At 38.0% G+C, this 19,025-nt stretch overlaps 1 protein-coding gene across 1 annotated transcript; it reads right to left on the reverse strand.

The window, feature by feature from the left end:
* Positions 1-10,995: 10,995 nt before the first annotated feature.
* On the reverse strand, positions 10,996-18,414 carry LOC106075163 (toll-like receptor 4). Its single transcript, XM_013236087.2, has 3 exons — positions 18,325-18,414; positions 11,509-11,672; positions 10,996-11,381 (listed from the first exon to the last, which is right to left on the reverse strand). Exons 1-3 carry the CDS (start codon positions 18,395-18,397, stop codon positions 11,175-11,177), a joined length of 444 nt encoding a protein of 147 aa, XP_013091541.2. The 5' UTR covers positions 18,398-18,414; the 3' UTR covers positions 10,996-11,174.
* Positions 18,415-19,025: the final 611 nt, after the last annotated feature.

The raw sequence follows: 19,025 nt of genomic DNA on the forward strand, positions 1-19,025 counted from the left end.
ATTATTTGTGTTAAACGTCTTTATTATGATTCACCTCTATGTCAGAGTGTCATTAGGCTATGCCTTACAATAAAGATTATAAATTACACTTTCGTCGACTTCAAAAACAGACCCAGCTGTGACCTACATCAACGCAGATGCCCACTGAGCATGGGCGTAGCCGGGGGGGGGGGTCATTTTAGGGGATACTTTTTATACCAAGCCATCATTTGCTTTAGCGCAGCAAAGGTGGGTTTTGAGTTTAAAACCCTTCCGACATTTTTAAATGATAAAGACCCCTCTTCAAATAAGTCTAAAGCATACAATAGTTACCAGATAGTATGAGCTTATCCAAGAATTGTTTTGTATTTAAAAGCCCCTCCCAGAGTGCTTTAAGCTAAAACCCCTTCCAGAGGGCTTTAAGTTACCCCCCCTCCTAAGGGTTTTTACTTTAAAACACCCTTCAATATAAAATTAAAGCAAACTACACACACAAAGTTCTATGAGTGTAGTCAAGAGTTTACTCCCCTCCAGATGGTTTTAAGTTTAAACCCCCCTACCAGTAGCTTTGAAGCTTAAACCCCCTCTTCGATATTATTCTCAATTCTAAAACAAACTACAGTCAGCAAATTCTATGAGAGTTGCTTAAGGGATTTTGAGTTTGCATTAAAAAAAACACAGAAATTTTTTAGTTTGAAACCCCCAACGACAAAACTTCCCATTTCGATATAAAATCTAAAGCAAACTACAGTCACCAAATTCCATGAGCGTAGCCAAGAGGGGTTACAAATTTCTACCGGTTGCTGGGCTCCATTGAATAAAACAAAGTATAGCAGGATAATGCACCGTAGATACCTCAGAATATGCATTTATTTTTTTTTAAATACCGGAAATAGTGCTTAGCGGCGGGACTCCGACCCGAACCCCGATGGGGAGCTCGCATAAATAAAAAACAGAACTAATCGTAATAGCATTTTAAATGATAGGTCTACTATTATTATTAAAGGATGCAAAATAAGATTTAAACTAATCATAGATTCTATACATAGATTTAAAAGACTAAGACTGCTTTATTGATCCTTACAGAAATTTGTTTTTGATTATAAGGACTCTTTTCTCATATAAAGATAACACAACAGAAAAATACACATAAATACAACAGACAACATAAAGAGTTCATTCAGCGACTACACACAGGTATCTTGGTGCATTTCATGTTTCCTGATCAATGAGTGGCGGTGATAGAGTCTGACCTAGTGAGGTACGAACGAGTTTTTGTACCGCTTCGTTCTTGTTTTGATTGACAGAAGTCGCCCACTTCGCGACGACCTGGCGTAGTTCTGATGGAGCGGGTGGCCGTTGTCTTCCAAGATTTTTTCGATTTTTCATAGGCACGTTTGTTCAAAAAGTTCCTTTAAATTTGGTAATGTTGTGAGTGTAATTTTTGATGCTTTTTTAATGATGTTTTCTAGACGTCGCAACAGTTTAGATGAGGCGTTGCCTTGCCAACAACTTATTCCGTATGTTAGCAGATTTTGTACAGTCGCGCCGTAAAATGTCTCAAGGATCTTCTTGTTTAATTTAAAACTGTTGAGTTTGTATAGAAAAAGAGTCGCTGGGCTGTTTTCTTTGTCAGAGTTCCAAGGTGGTCTTCCCATGAAAGCTTGTTGTTGATGATTGTGACAAGTCAAAAACTCGCTGTCAGAGTTACTCAAATTTACCACAGCATTAATTATTATTTTTCATTATTTATTTATTTTATTTTAATTATTTCCCCATCCTACCCCTAAATTATTCACCCGCCACACCTTTTCCGTTCCAGGCTAGACTTAGTTGACCACATTGGAGATAGCTAAGGCGCGTCCTTTCATTTATCTTCCCTTGACCGGGGCAAAGATACACATAGACTCTTTGATCTTATCGCAGGATGTCTGACAGCCGCAGTGGACACCACCTTGTGTGGAATGCAAGTCACTCCCCCCCTCTCTCTCCTATGTCTCTCTTTGATCTAGGAGACCACGAGGACAAACACGCTCATTGACCTCCCAATGTGCGAATCCCATCTCTTGTCGGACTTCACCCACGTGTAAGATAATCCTTAAGCCTAGGACATTTCCTGTTTCCGCTCACATTTCCCAGGCATATATAAAGTAAATCAAATCAAGTCAGACTCTCTTTCATTCTCATTCGAGCTGAGCTATCGAGTCTGGACTGTATCATTTATTCTTTCTCCTAGAGGAATACCTGGTGGTAAGCCGAACTTAATCACAAGTTCCATCTTAATTACTCTGTGTATATTTCCATTGGATTTTATCATGTGTAGTTTATTATTTCATTTATATTTAATTAGTGCATTGTGTATTTATCACTGTCGTAAGTAGAAAGCATGAACATGTCCTATGTATTTATTTATGTATTGCATTAATCTATTAATGCTACGTTGCTCAATTGATCATTGATGCAACCATGTATATATTTGTACACCTTATTTCCTTTATCTCGGTTGACAGCCTTGATAATTTTACTATCGCACTAATACTGCGCTTAGAAAGGAGATATGAGTTATCTCCCCTGTATTGAATTATCTCCCCTGTAGCCATTTCACTCTAACGAGAGTTGCGCCGCTTGAGCGGACACCCTCTCCATTCAAGCGCGCTCCATTGTTCTCGACCTACGGTCATATGTAAACAAACCGTCTTGGTCGCCGACCACCGCCCAATTCACCCCCCCCCCCTTTTCTTTCTCTATCCACCTGTGTTGTTTATTTGAGATTATTATTTCCCCTTCTATGTACATTTTTATATTATTATTTCCCCTTTTATGTACATTTATATAATGCTACTATCTGCCATCTATTTTCCAAATCCCATTTGTCATCATCTCCTCATTGTGCTCTAAAGCAATTTCACCAATCTGACGAATGCACCTCAGTCGAGGGCATCGATAAGATGTATGAGAGACATGTCCTAACTTGTCTTTATTTATCCGCAGCCTCCCTCAGGTGTCTGCCTATTTACCTGCCTATTTATCGGATTACTTACCTGCCTATTTAATTGCTATCGAGAATCACCTACTGCCTATTTACCTGCCTATTTATTGGATCAACGATCTATTTACCTGCCTATGTATGTGCTTAGTGCTATTCAGCACTGCCTTTGCCTACTGAGATCTACTCAACTCTATTACTTTGCGCTATCGGCATTGCCCGCCTATTCGACAGCCCACCTGCCGAGCTATTAGGTGCGACGTCCCTATAGATTCAGATCTGTGCGAGACGTCATAGCTACGCCAACCCTCTGCAACTCACTGGACATATCCTGTTCACCACGCTGCCCAGGCAGGTCCGCTCTGCCCGCAGTACACTTGTGCCTACAGTAGCCGGCCACCTGCCCTACTGTGCCCACTACAGATATTAGATTTTGGGGATTGAGACTCCACAAGAACTATATCACCGGCGTCCCTCTATCCGCTAGAGCGCCACCTCCAGCTGCAGAACCTCAAGCCAGGACACAGCCAGCTGCGACATCAACAGGACAACCAGCTAAGTCAGAGGACAAAGTGACATACTCTCTTATTAAATGCAAGAGTGATGATTAAAGCTAATATTATTTAGAGATAGAAGAAAACCCTCCCCGTTTTTATTCTTATATGTATATTTATGTAAATAAATATTCTTCATTTTTAACTTTTGTATCTATCTTTCATTGCTTTGCCTCGTTGCGTGTCTGCTCCCGATTCATATGCTGATAGGTTGGTGTGTGATAGCTTTAAAAATAATCATCCCCTAGACATTAAACGCGCCAAACTCACGTCACATTTCCCCACCTGTCACAATGATAACGCCTAGATATTTATATGCCTTTACGTGTTCTATAGATGTAGTGTTTATTTGCAGTTCACGTATAGTTTGTTTTTTCTTTCTAAAATCTATTATAAGTTCTTTAGCAGACAAGTAAACTTGGTAGTCCCTACTAGAACAAACAGGCTAAAAGCATATATAGGGGAGCAGACAAGTAAACTTGACAGTCCCTACTAGAATTCACAGGCTAAATGCATATATAGGGGAGCAGACAAGTAAACTTGATAGTCCCTACTAAAATTCACAGGCTAAAAGCATATATAGGGGAGCAGACAAGTAAACTTGATAGTCCCTACTAGAACAAACAGGCTAAATGCATATATAGGGAAACAGACAAGTAAACTTGACAGTCCCTACTAGAATTCACAGGCTATAAGCATATATAGGGGAGCAGACAAGTAAACTTGACAGTCCCTACTAGAATTCACAGGCTAAAAGCATATATAGGGGAGAGTAAACTTGATAGTCCCTACTAAAATTCACAGGCTAAATGCATATATAGGGGAGAGTAAACTTGATAGTCCCTACTAGAATTCACAGGCTAAATGCATATATAGGGGAGAGTAAACTTGATAGTCCCTACTAGAATTCACAGGCTAAATGCATATATAGGGGAGAGTAAACTTGATAGTCCCTACTAGAATTCACAGGCTAAATGCATATATAGGGGAGAGTAAACTTGATAGTCCCTACTAGAATTCACAGGCTAAATGCATATATAGGGGAGAGTAAACTTGATAGTCCCTACTAGATTTCACAGGCTAAATGCATATATAGGGGAGAGTAAACTTGATAGTCCCTACTAGAATTCACAGGCTAAATGCATATATAGGGGAACAGGCAAGTAAACTTGACAGTCCCTACTAGAACTAACAGGCTAAATGCATATATAGGGGAGCAAACAAGTAATCTTGACAGTCCCTACTAGAACTAACAGGCTAAAAGCATATATAGGGGAGCAGACAAGTAAACTTGACAGTCCCTACTAGAATTCACAGGCTAAAAGCATATATAGGGGAGAGTAAACTTGATAGTCCCTACTAAAATTCACAGGCTAAATGCATATATAGGGGAGAGTAAACTTGATAGTCCCTACTAGAATTCACAGGCTAAATGCATATATAGGGGAGAGTAAACTTGATAGTCCCTACTAAAATTCACAGGCTAAATGCATATATAGGGGAGAGTAAACTTGATAGTCCCTACTAGAATTCACAGGCTAAAAGCATATATAGGGGAGCAGACAAGTAAACTTGACAGTCCCTACTAGAATTCACAGGCTAAAAGCATATATACATATGTGTGTCTGAAGGGGAGATATAAAAAATTGATTTGATGGCTCCGTCTTGAATAACGCTGTACTCATTTGAGAAGTTCCAATACTTCCTTCCAATAGAGGCCAAGATTTGGAAGCTTAAGAATCAATGCGAGACGACATGAGTTGTAGGGGCACATAACTTCTATTCAAATTGTCATGTACCTAATTCTCTAGGGCCTCCTTCAGTCTCGAAGCGACTATGGATCATCTCATGGAAACGAGATGAATGCCTAGGCATTAGTTGCAGTCGGAACGATGTCGCTCACACATCAGTTTCCTTCTCTCCAGACAGCTGATGTATCCAAAGGAACGGCAGTGCCGATACAGTTTGGGATCACCGGCGTCGCAAAACTAGAAGAACATAAAAACAACTCTTCGGATTTGTAGTCGTTTTCCAAACGCTCGATCATTGTCGTTATTACAAAAATGTTTCCAGAATGAGACCTTGTAAATCCCATTTCATTCAACCGAGCGACGCTTGGTCACCTGCTACTCGGATAGGAAGTAGCAATAACAACGTCCCGGTAGAACTAGACCGCGTCGTAACGGAACGAACTCTAAAGACAGAATAGGCCCATTTTGTATTCATGACATAATTGCATTATCTGTTCTGGTGTTAAGCAGAAGGAATTATACAGAAAAATATTAGTAACAAATATTAGTATTCCAGTCCTAATGCTGAAAAATTAGCTGAACTGTTCAATTGTAGATTCAAATGATTCTGGCTTTTTTTTTTTGTTCAAAAGTTCAATACTACTATAGAATTGTCTATCTTTATTTTAATATGCAACTTTATTGCGTAAATGTGATTACTATTCTCATATTGTGTGTCACTCTGATGATGGCTTGGAGTGCGTGGTCGAGAGGCTAAGTGGTCGAGAGGCTCAGTGCGCTTGAACTTGGCTTGGCCACCTAGAAGGGGGCTCGAGGTTCGACACCTGACTCGGGCAGAGTTATGCTTACTGAGCGCCTACAGGCAGCACGGAAAACCTTCTCCTAGATACCCCTTTCCCCCCCCCCCCCACTGGTCCACAAATGAGATTGGACCAAAGTGCTCTGAGCATGCTATAAGCATGAAAGTAGCGCTATATAAAAGCTGTAAATATATTTAGGTGCTTAGATAATTATTTCACTGTTTGTAAATTGTGTGATCTGATAGTTGCGGTAATGATTTTTTTTTTAATTTATAATTTATATCTTATCTTATAATACAGACGTTACTTTAAAAAAGAAGATGATTACCTCCTACGCGTCATGCATGTAGTCATTCATGTTAACCAGGGACCTAACTTCGGCTAAGGCACTGGTATTACTTGAGTATGTTGATTATTTTAAGGTTGTCATTTTTGTAACTCTCACTGATTTTGTAGCATTTTGCTTTGTGGTAAAACAAATGGTTATTAATAATGTTATTTGATATAGGAAAAAGGAAATAAATTTTACAAAATAGAGAGATATGGCTAAATATGTGCATTTATTTCTCTTATATAAGCTTTCTTTTTACAAAACTTATTTCAACTCCACTGCACAGTTTCTTTTCGGGACGAAAAGCTCTAAGAAGGGGGCAATGTTATAACTCAGCCATGCGCACCGCCATCCAGGCTAGTACAGAGTTGCGCACTGTTATAGAATAGACTGGGAAGGATGTCAACATTAGAAGAGGAGAACGATATCCGCCCAAGTTGAGAGCCGAAGTGAAAAGAATGATAGATGTTGTTTTGTGTATCGGTGATGTCGTGTAAATAAAGATATATGTGCCTCGTTGAGTTGCCTCACTTAAGTTATCACAATATTATGATGCCCGATTTTCACTTTCTCTTCTAGTTTCTGAGATCTAGACCGGACGGACAGACAGGCCACGCAAAACTAATAGTATCTTTTACCCTTTCGAGGGCCACTAAAAATCAATTAATTAATTAACTATTGGTAATTAAGTTTTTATTTGGTATCTCGAACAAGACAAAGAAATTTTACTTGACTGATAAGTTGGTATAAGCTGAATTAGTCTCTTGGTAGAGAGAAAAGTTTTCCTACACACTTGTCTAGCACAGTGGCTAGTGTACTGGCCTGAGGAGGCCTCAAGTTCGCATTCAACTAGTTGTCTTTTTTTTTTTAAATAAACACATTTACAAAGCAATCCCCCTGTTACCCCCTTCTCCCCCCTTCCCAGCTGGTCCAGACAAGTGATAGAATCCTAGCGTAGTGAGACAAGTGATAGAATCCTAGCGTAGTGAGAAAGTTAAATGCATGAAATTGCACTAAACAAAAACAGTTGGTAAAAATATTTCTAATCGCCCAAAAATATTAGTGTTAGTCATGTGTTAGTCATATGTTAGTCATGTGTTAGTCATGTGTTAGTCTAGATCTATTACAAATTTATTGACAAGAATGATCCAAACTAATTGATAAGATGACATTTAATAAAAGCTTTGTTTTAATTTTAAAAAAGGAAGTTTCTCTTTTTCTTGTTATTAAATGGTGCTGTTTTTTTTCTGTCGATACTTTTATTAACTTCTTTTACATTGTATCTAAGTTTTGCTTTAATTACTGATGACAGTTCTTATGCAAATATTAATAAACTAAGTAATCCACCTTTACGGTAGTGTATATAAGTACATTTATAGGTAGCACACGACAATATCATGTCAACAGTAACAAAATCTTCAAATACAAAAAGAAAATTTAATAAAATACTCAGAAAGACATAAAGATAAAGTCACATTCCTCATCCCATATGCTAGGACAAATTTGTACAAATACTCCTTCTTCCCTAGTGCTATTAGAGAATCTAATGGGTTGCAGTTAGGAAAACCAGTGACTTGGCAGAATTTAGGTCATTGGTTAATATGCATGACCAAATGCACGACGCGTAGGACGTAATCATCAACTATTTTAAGATAACGTCTGTATTATATAAGATAAGATAAGATAAAATATCCAAAATGTAACTATACTAAAGGAACAGAAACATAAAAAATGACAGTGAATTTGACAGATAGGGTAAATGAAAATATTATATTTTGTGACCATCTCTTACTCTAATAAATGATATCTACCTCAACATCGGAAAATGAATGAACTTTGTACACATAGGTTTGAACAGAGACCAACAAACAAAAAGTTCCCCAATACTGATACATCGCGGTCAACGAAGTGTTTCAATAATTTTACAATCGGCAGTGAGTTGTAAAAAAAGACAACATCGAAGCTGCTATTCCATGGTCTAACTAGAGAACAAAACTTAGCCTAATTGAATCTAAAAGATAAGTCTAGAGTCTAAACGAAAGCAGTTAATTAAAAGCAAATTAATATTTCCTTTTTTTTTAAGTGGACACAATGCCCAAAGAAATGTGGGGAAAGGTAAGGTGGGGCAATGGGGCCTAAGGAAAATGTTTTTTTTACTTCTAGGCCTGAAACTGATTCTGGTCTAAAGAAATGTTTGCGGTATCTAATGCTGTACATTGCTAGCCTTATTATTAAAGGATTCCACAATAAAATAATTCAAAGTACCAAAAGTGTTATATCAAGAATTCAAAAGCTAAAAAGTGTGAGGTGAGTGGTCGATCAATTAGAAGAGGCTTCAAAAAGCTCAGAGTTGTCAGTGGAATAAAATAGGGGGGGGGTGAAAGCTGGGGGGGGGTGTACGTGGTGGAGAGCTGTCGAATGTATAGATAGAGAGAAAGAGTCTATTCCATGGGGGGGGGGTGTACGTGGTGGAGAGCTGTCGAATGTCTAGATAGAGAGAAAGAGTCTATTACATGGGGGGGTGTACGTGGTGGAGAGCTGTCGAATGTCTAGATAGAGAGAAAGAGTCTATTACATGGGGGGTGTACGTGGTGGAGAGCTGTCGAATGTCTAGATAGAGAGAAAGAGTCTATTACAGGGGGGGGGGGTGTACGTGGTGGAGAGCTGTCGAATGTCTAGATAGAGAGAAAGAGTCTATTACATGGGGGGTGTACGTGGTGGAGAGCTGTCGAATGTCTAGATAGAGAGAAAGAGTCTATTCCATGGGGGGGGGGTGTACGTGGTGGAGAGCTGTCGAATGTCTAGATAGAGAGAAAGAGTCTATTACATGGGGGGTGTACGTGGTGGAGAGCTGTCGAATGTCTAGATAGAGAGAAAGAGTCTATTACAGGGGGGGGGGTGTACGTGGTGGAGAGCTGTCGAATGTCTAGATAGAGAGAAAGAGTCTATTACATGGGGGGTGTACGTGGTGGAGAGCTGTCGAATGTCTAGATAGAGAGAAAGAGTCTATTCCATGGGGGGTGTACGTGGTGGAGAGCTGTCGAATGTCTAGATAGAGAGAAAGAGTCTATTACAGGGGGGGGTGTACGTGGTGGAGAGCTGTCGAATGTCTAGATAGAGAGAAAGAGTCTATTCCATGTTTCACTATTGAATTGAGAAGTCCAAGTCAAGTGAAATATTGGTTCCTTCTGACTCACTATTTTTTTTTACTGTGGGCGGGTTGAGGAGGTAGTGTAGAAGCGATAAGATATTTTACGGGCAAAAAGCGTGTTTGTATTTCTGCTGGTGCGGGGACGTTATAAAGTGGGTTGTTCCAAACCCAAAAGTCTATGTCCGAACAATGATGACACGCAGGGTGAATTAAAAATTGGGGTTCCAGATAGAGAGAGAGAGAGAAAGAGAGCGGGCCGTTTCATTTCATTTGTAACACATACAATCATGTATCATCCCACATCTCTATAGTGGTGAAGAAATGTATCATCCCACATCTCTATAGTGGTGAAGAAATTGAGTATCAACCAATATCTCTATAGTGGTGTAAAAATGTATCAACCCACATCTCTATAGTGGTGAAGAAATTGAGTATCAACCAATATCTCTATAGTGGTGTAAAAATGTATCAACCCACATCTCTATAGTGGTGAAGAAATTGAGTATCAACCAATATCTCTATAGTGGTGTAAAAATGTATCAACCCACATCTCTATAGTGGTGAAGAAATTGAGTATCAACCCACATCTCTATAGTGGTGTAAAAATGTATCAACCCACATCTCTATAGTGGTGTAAAAATGTATCAACCCACATCTCTATAGTGATGTAAAAAATGTATCGACCCACATATCTATAGTGGTGTAAAAATGTATCGACCCACATCTCTATAGTGGTGTAAAAATGTATCAACCCACATCTCTATAGTGGTGTAAAAATGTATCAACCCACATCTCTATAATGGTGAAGAAATTGAGTATCAACCCACATCTCTATAGTGGTGTAAAAATGTATCATCCCACATCTCTATTGTGGTGAAGAAATTGAGTATCAACCCACATCTCTATAGTGGTGTAAAAATGTATCAACCCACATCTCTATAGTGGTGAAGAAATTGAGTATCAACCCACATCTCTATAGTGGTGTAAAAATTTATCAACCCACATCTCTATAGTGGTGTAAAAATGTATCAACCCACATCTCTATAGTGGTGAAGAAATTGAGTATCAACCCACATCTCTATAGTGGTGTACAAATGTATCAACCCACATCTCTATAGTGGTGTAAAAATGTATCAATCCACATCTCTATAGTGGTGAAGAAATTGAGTATCAACCCACATCTCTATAGTGGTGTAAAAATGTATCAACCCACATCTCTATAGTGGTGTAAAAATGTATCAACCCACATCTTATAGTGGTGTAATAACGTAGTTGACAGTAACCTTAGTGATAGACACCCCCCTCGCCTTCCAAAACAAAACAAAAACGTTCACATTATTACCACGTGGAAAAATAGATTCTAGTTTGGATAGTGAAAAATACAAATCTTTTGCAACAGTGAACTGCCAAGAGTTTTGTAACTTTTCAAATGCCCCAAATAAGAGAAATGAGAGAAATGTTAAGTTTATTTGGGGCTTATTTCTCAACATATCTTGTATAGGTTTATTTTGTCAGATTTCGTTCCCACTTCCGTTCCGTAAGATAAGTAGGAAGTTAGGAACCAAAGTGTCTATGGTAAGAAAATAACAAGGACGAAATGTATCTTGATCTCTCATTTCTTGTTACTGCTTCAGGTCATGTGCCAGTTTGTCCCAGAACATTTGCATGTAGCTCTGGCTCCTGGCTTGTTCGTTGCTAGGGTAGCTAGTGTAGGTGTTACAGCGGATGTGGTTCAGCAACTCTCGTCCTAGTTCATCGATGGAGAGTGGGTCTTTGATTAGAAATACCAAGACAGGTCTTCCTGTATCGATTGATTCATTGTTGGCCATCTGAAGAAAAGTGGATAGTTTATTTAGTCATGCAAAATATATGAAAAATGACAGAACACAGTTCCTAATCTCATTATTATATATTACGTTATTTTATATATGAGAGATAGCTCAACAGATAGATGACCTGTAGTTCATAGTTGCACCAGTGGCTAGTCAACAAGCCCCGAGTCAGGATAGCTAAAGTCTTTCTGCTATTAATGACAGCCGCTGCAATGTTGGATGCAATGTATTCTCCTACTGCGAAGTCACGGCCATGAACGTGTATTTTCAAACCACGTGACTGTAGTTCTAAAGAAGCAAAGCTTGAAAAAATCCTTTAAAAAAAAACAAAGCTTATCTCAGGGACAATAACGCAACACTTACAACTGTACCTCTCCTCAATAATGTAGAAGCTATTTCCCTTATTTTGTATCAAACAAAATAATTATTTACAAATAAAAAATTGACTAATTGGTTAATTTTTAAATTGATTCATGGTTTGCTGAGTAAAATAAATAATAGTTTGAAGTTTTAACTTGATCCAAGAATGGGTATGACAGAAATGACGTATAGGACATCTCAAGGGACAAAACTCTATATATTTAGATATTTATGTGAATACTATAGGATTAATTGGTATCAAACAATATAATTAATTACCAGTAATTGATTTGACTTAATTTTTTTTTATTGGTTCATGTCTTGTCTACGCCAATGAATAATTGTGCAGAGTTGACAATTACACCGAAAATTCTTTTGATTTGTATTTGTTTCAAAGCCTATACCAACTGACTCTGTCTGGTAAAAGGTGAAGTGTGTACACGTCACTTCCCTCGCACCAAATCTCGGATGAAGTTGAAACTTTGACATTCCACATTCTAATGTTTTTGTTTGTTCTGTATGTTTAGGGTTTTCTCTCAGAGTTAAATATTGACCCAAACTTGAGTGGGTTATTTGTAAATATTTGAATGTATTTATATTTATTACTTATTTATTTGCATAGCTCAAAGTTCATGCTTCTAACATACCCAGAGCGCTATGACCCTTGTGGGAGAGGGGTATATGGGAAAAAATGTTGCTGCCTATAGGCGCTCAGCAGACACAACAAGTCGGGATTTGAACTGGAGCCTTCTTGATAGGTAGCCTCGCTACTCAAACTATTGTGCGTAAGTAGACAATTTAAACATCACTATTTACTTTTAACTCTTGAAGAGTTGGTTCAAAGTATTTATTGATTATTTCTTTAATAACTCTGTTTGCCACATTACTATTAATTATATTGTCCTCCTCGACATGGGTAATTATAAAAAAGATCATTGACCATCACTGTGTTTTTATTTGGTAGATTATATTCTCCTACATTGTGGCTGATCACTTCCTCATAGCATCATCTTCTGGTTTACTTGAATCGTGTTCACATCTGTTTTAGACTAGTACTGAACGTCGCCTCCCCTTGTTGTAATAGTCTTTACACTATATCACTTCACCTTCCTCCTGTTTTTATAGTCTTTACATTATATCACTTCACCTTCCTCCTGTTTTTATAGTCTTTACACTATATCACTTCACCTTCCTCCTGTTTTTATAGTCTTTACATTATATCACTTCACCTTCCTCCTGTTTTTATAGTCTTTACATTATATCACTTCACCTTCCTCCTGTTTTTATAGTCTTTACATTATATCACTTCACCTTCCTCCTGTTTTTATAGTCTTTACATTATATCACTTCACCTTCCTCCTGTTTTTATAGTCTTTACATTATATCACTTCACCTTCCTCCTGTTTTTATAGTCTTTACATTATATCACTTCACCTTCCTCCTGTTTTTATTGTCTTTACACTATATCACTTCACCTTCCTCCTGTTTTTATAGTCTTTACATTATATCACTTCACCTTCCTCCTGTTTTTATAGTCTTTACACTATATCACTTCACCTTCCTCCTGTTTTTATTGTCTTTACACTATATCACTCAGGGGCGGACTGGCTATATGGGCAAACGGGCAAATGCCCGGAGGGCCGGTACCAAATGGGCCGGTCTGGTCGCGACGAAAGGAAAAAAAATTCAATGCAGACAACTTTTTTTTAAAAAAAGTGACAGCAGCAAGACACAAAGGCCCGAACACATTTTCTTTTTTTCTTATTACAATTAATTTTGTTTGAAATTCAACAAGAATATGAAAAACAAAACATTATACACTGTACGTATTTGCAAAACGTTAGGCCGTACTTTCTGCTACGCACGAGCGGCATGGACTGCTTTGAAGTCTTCGAGGTTGTGTTTGGCCTAATCATTTTGCAGGTCGGCATGGGCCTTTGATGGCACTTCCATTTTTTTTCGCTCCTTCCCTCTCCAGTCTTTTAATGGTTCCAATGAAATTTAACCAAGAAGAGGGATGAGAGAGGTTAAATTAGAAAACATTGATATAACGCATCAAAAAAATATTAAATAAATAAATAAAGATAGGTGCGACAATTAGCTCTTTAACAATACTTTATAGAAATTAACTTTAACACATACACACAGCCGCGAAATAGCAAACCACCCAACTTATTCACAGCTCAATATGGGTATAAAGCTCTACTTTCTGCGATTTGGAAAGAAAAAGAAAGTTTCTTTTTGTTTATTTTTAATAACATAGATCTACAAATACTACACTTAAGGCTTATAAAAAAAATATTTAATTAAAAAATAAATCTAGATCTAAATCAATTTTTATACTATTATAATTAATGGCAAACTTATGCTTAGTATGAAGTCATTAATGATGAAAATTATTACAATAATTACAATAATGTATATAACACTGTCACATCCGATATTTATTGAAAGGAGATTTATATTTTAAATAATGGGTCATGGTATATTCATATACAAATCGCGTTTTTGATAATGCTAGGAGGAAGCAAGAGCTTTTCACATTAAGTAAGTGCCTCTCTAACCGTTCTGCTTTCTCTTATCTTTTAATGGAATGGGTTGCCTGAGTCAGCCAGGAAAACTCTTGATTTAGCATATTTTAAGTCACAGATCAACATGCATGACTATGCATCAATCCAGTTTTCGATGCGTTATCAAACTTTATATATTTTGTAGAGAATTAGGCTTACACCTATAATATAACACATGGGCGTAGCCGTGAGGGGAGGGTCTTCAAACCTTCACTTGCCTCAGACCTCATTGTCTAAAAGAGAAACTTTACTTACTGCCCCAGTGCAGCCAACTTAAAGCAAACTAGTTACCAAACTGAGCGTAACCAAAAGGGGTTTTGTGGTTTCCCTTCCCCCTCCAATACAAAAACTAAAGCATTTTACCATTTTCTACCAAACGCTGGACTCCATTGAATAGCAGATTTGGTTTTTTATTATTTTTTTTAGCAGAAGAGTAGCAGGCTAATTGCACTGTAGATACCTCAGAATATGCATTTTTTAAGATTAAAATAACGGAAATAATACTTCACCCCGGACCCCACTGGGGGGAGCTCACAGCGCTCCCCCGGACTCCCTAGCTGCCCTTTGGCGGTGTGTACTGTCTTTCCACTAATTATAGGAAGAGAGTATTCTAGGGTAGAAAAAACTTTGAAAGAATGAAAGATCATAATTTAATTAATTACATATACACACACCCTAATATATATAGTTATTAGCAGGTCGTTTTGGGGTCCAATCTCGTTGTGATCTTAATGGACCTCATTCACCAATCGTAAACAAACAACATTTAGCCACGTGGTGCTTTATCTCTTCTATATAATTTACGATATATATATATATATATATATATATATATATATATATATATATATATATATATATATATAAATTGCGGAGTGGGGTAAAAATCCCCCCCCCAACCGAAAATATATGACATGCCATTTGTGGGCCGGTTTATTTGGTAATGCCCGGGCCGATTTTGATACCCTGTCCGCCCCTGATATCACTTCACCTTCCTCCTGTTTTTATTGTCTTTACACTATATCACTTCACCTTCCTCCTGTTTTTATAGTCTTTACACTATATCACTTCACCTTCCTCCTGTTTTTATAGTCTTTACACTATATCACTTTACATTCCTCCTGTTTTTATAGTCTTTACATTAAGTATTGCCCAATCGATTGTTGACTTGATTGTTGACTTGATTGTTGACTTGATTGTTGACTTGATTGGGCGATCCCATTCTTATTTGTCCTCCGAAACCTAGTTGGCGTCACAAATGTTTCTCCAGTGACCTTCCTACTGTGGGCCATTTGTAAACAATAAGGATTACTAGTTATTGTCTACCACATTTATTATATTATTATCTCCCCTTGTAACTGTAAATTTGATCATCTCATCGACTAGGTTTACTTGCATTCTTTGTGTATCTGTGTGTTATATGGTAGGATTGGCTGCTCGGCGCAAATAGGGCACCGGCCCTTACAGTTTGGTTACATGTTTTAACTCACGGGCTCCTGTTATTGACTAAGTTCCTATTATCAACTAAGTTCCTGACCCAAGCATTAAGTAGACTCCTAATACCTGATTAGCTTGATTTAGGTTTTTGAGTCTTAGTCCCATCACTAGATCCCACATCTTAAAGAAAGAACTTCTTCTTAACTCCTTGATTGGAAGACGGCAGCTCTTGATCCATTCCCACCGGCTAAACTCTAGTCATCTTGATTACACCTTAAGTTAGTTCCCAGTTTTCCATAATCGCATCCATTAAACGAATCACTGCTACCACATCGTCCTGTTCAATGCAATATTTGTTTTTACAACAGTTTATTTCAATGCACCCTAAGCGTCCATACGGACGTGCTGCCATCGAGACTGTTCAAATCTTGCCGAATGACATTCTGCGAAAGAGTTTAGAGCCACTAAAGCTGGCTTACAACCCAATCTCATCACACCCGCTAACAGGTTTGACGGGCCTACCTCTACGGTAAAAGGAACCGCTGTCAAGAAAGCAACAACTGGACACTGAAACAACAAGATAAGTTAAAGAACCATTAAGGCACATAAAAATCTATACTATCATCAGCAGTCGAGTGAATGTAACTCTCTGATCTGAATGAATAAATTACTTGCTGTTGTTATCATCTACACTTTTAAACATTTTCATTCATTAAATCTATATTATAAGCGCAATGGGGTCTGATTCATTCATTCAACACTCACCTATACTCATTTTCCCACTTGCCGTGGACGAAGAAATACCAAAATTTAACCTGTTATTACTTGCCTTTGGGCTAGAAATACTAAGATATTACTTAGCCAACAGCTAAGCCAAATAACCTTAACGAAAAGGCTGTACAAAATCCTAGCTGAATGATAAATAATTAGAGTTAAAACTAAAAACCGCTAAAGCTTCATTGTTATATTCTCAAGATACTCTGCTTCTCAATTCCTTTATCTTTTACCAATCTCTCTCTTGTGTTTCATGGTGCACAATCTTGTGCCAAATAGCTGTGTGCAATGCAGGGTCATGACACCTCCCTCTCTTTCGTGTCCAAGAGGAACATATTAGAAGCAAGACCGATCCTTCCTTTCAAGCTTCTAGTTTGTTCTAACACTGTGACGGGGGGGGGGGATTGATTTTGGACTTCCGAGATTCCTGGCTGTCAGTCCTTTCTTCCTGAACCTAACACTGTGACAGGGGGGATTGGTTTTGGACTTTCGAGATTCCTGGCTCAGTCCTTTCTTCCTGAACCCAGCACTGTGACAGGGGGATTGGTTTTGGACTTCCAGTCCTTTCTTCCTGAACTCGTTGGACCTTAGCGGTTAATGTTCTGACGCACGACCTTGGAACGTTATGTTACAATTCCTTTTACATGACCAGGAGTCTTCCAGCAACGAATGGTTTTCCTAATGCGTCTTGGGGTCTTATAAATTTGTCGTTAATTTAAAGCCTCCTCCACCACTTTGGTACCACATACCTAAGAACATTATAGCAAACGATGGGGTTTCTTGACATGACGTAGCGTACCGAATAGAAAAGGCAGGAAGCATTTTCCAAAGGCTGCGGCCTGTTTGACAAGGCCAAGCTATTGGACTAGAGACGAAAATCCACCTACTTACCAAAAGGGGGATTGTTGAAAAGAGGGAAGTTTTTTTGAAAGTACAAAAAAAAATAAGGAGTGGATACCGCCAAAGTATTATGTGAATATTTAGATTTGCAGGATGTAAAAAAAAAAAGGCCCAGACTGAAAATCTCCTAGAGTCTATCATCTATTTTAAATAAAAAGTAAAAGAAGAAGAAGAGTCAGATAGTGTCAATAAAACCATTTGTTATGACGGAGAGTTTTGTGTGTGAGTGTATATATATATATATATATATATATATATATATATATATATATATATATATATATATCTAGGAATTGATTTTTGAATTTACGGGCCGGTCCAATTTAATGTAATAGAATTCGCTGGCCTTAGGAATGTATGGGGGAGTGTTTACTTCTGGGCCTTTAGAATAAACACTCTATAACCTGGGAACTACTAAACAAGAGTAGCCGGTCTTTTGATATGTTTACAATGAAATTCATTCTCCCTTGCATTAGTGTGTGTCGGTGGCGCTGTAACTGAACGGTAAAGCGCTTTGCCTCCAAACCTGGGTCCCGGGCTCGAATCCTGGCGAAGACTGGAAATTTTTATTTTGGGGTCTTCTCTGAGTCCACCCACCTCTAATGGGTACCTGACATTAGTTGGGGAAAATTAAATGTGGTTGATCATTGTGCTGGCCACATGACATCCTCGTTAACCGTGGGCCATAGAAACAGATGACCTTTACTTACATCATCGCAAAGTCTGAAAGGGGAGACTATTATTGTGTGTCATCCACGTGTCTGTTTCGCAAACCTGAAATGAACACTGGTCTTGGCCCTTAGGTTAAAGGTTAGAACCTCATGGAGACTATTACAGTTAATAATTAAATGTAAAATTCATGTTCAATACACCCAGCAGGACAGTTGGAAATATATTACCTGGCATAAGCTCCTTTAAAACAAATGTCTCATCACTGTGTGAATACAACAGAAATACGTCATACTTATACATTGAATGCTGGTCATCTGATTGGTCAGTTTGTTTCAATTTTAAGTAGGCTGCGTAATACAAGTAGCGTATCTTCCAGCGAAACCTGAAAAAAAAAACAAGGTTAAAAAGACAGGTTGTGTGGAAGTGGTCCACCCAGGGAGGTAAAAAAGGCAAGTTTCAATATTTTTTAGAATTATCAGAATGAAATTATATCAAAGAAAAATGACAGAGAAGAATGGAGAAAGAATGTGTGATGCCCCAGCGGTCCAGCAGACCAAAAGACAGACATTCCACACAAAACTAATAGCGTCTTTTCCCCTTTCGAGAGCCGCTAAAATAAAAAAGATTGAAATTCTTAAAAACAACAACCAAATGACAATAATTAATTTCATATATTTTGGCGCTATTCCTTTTGTTTCTCTACCTATGCCTTGATCTAATTTGAATAGTATTAAAGTTTGTTTTTTATGCTTGTTCTGGTAACTTTAGAACACAATATTTTGTCCTTTAGTTGGATTACTGTGAGTGAAAATGAAGGGATACATGCGAATCTCTCTTTCTGATATGATAATAGGACACTTGGGTTGAAACGTCTAGAAACTAGAACAACATGACTAGGCAAAACAAAAGGAAGAGCTCAATGTGTGAC

This window comes from Biomphalaria glabrata, chromosome 10 (assembly GCF_947242115.1).
Source record: "Biomphalaria glabrata chromosome 10, xgBioGlab47.1, whole genome shotgun sequence".
Taxonomy (NCBI): domain Eukaryota; kingdom Metazoa; phylum Mollusca; class Gastropoda; family Planorbidae; genus Biomphalaria; species Biomphalaria glabrata.

What these genes read in the sequence shown, in the direction of transcription:
- LOC106075163 (XM_013236087.2), bottom strand. Translation starts at nt 18,397, where the DNA reads ATGTATAAGTATGACGTATTTCTGTTGTATTCACACAGTGATGAGACA. An exon ending in TTTAAAGGAGCTTATGCCAG is followed by an intron (nt 11,673 to 18,324) that starts GTAATATATTTC and finishes TTGCTTCTTTAG; the next exon opens with AACTACAGTCACGTGGTTTG. An exon ending in GGTGCAACTATGAACTACAG is followed by an intron (nt 11,382 to 11,508) that starts GTCATCTATCTG and finishes ACTTTTCTTCAG; the next exon opens with ATGGCCAACAATGAATCAAT.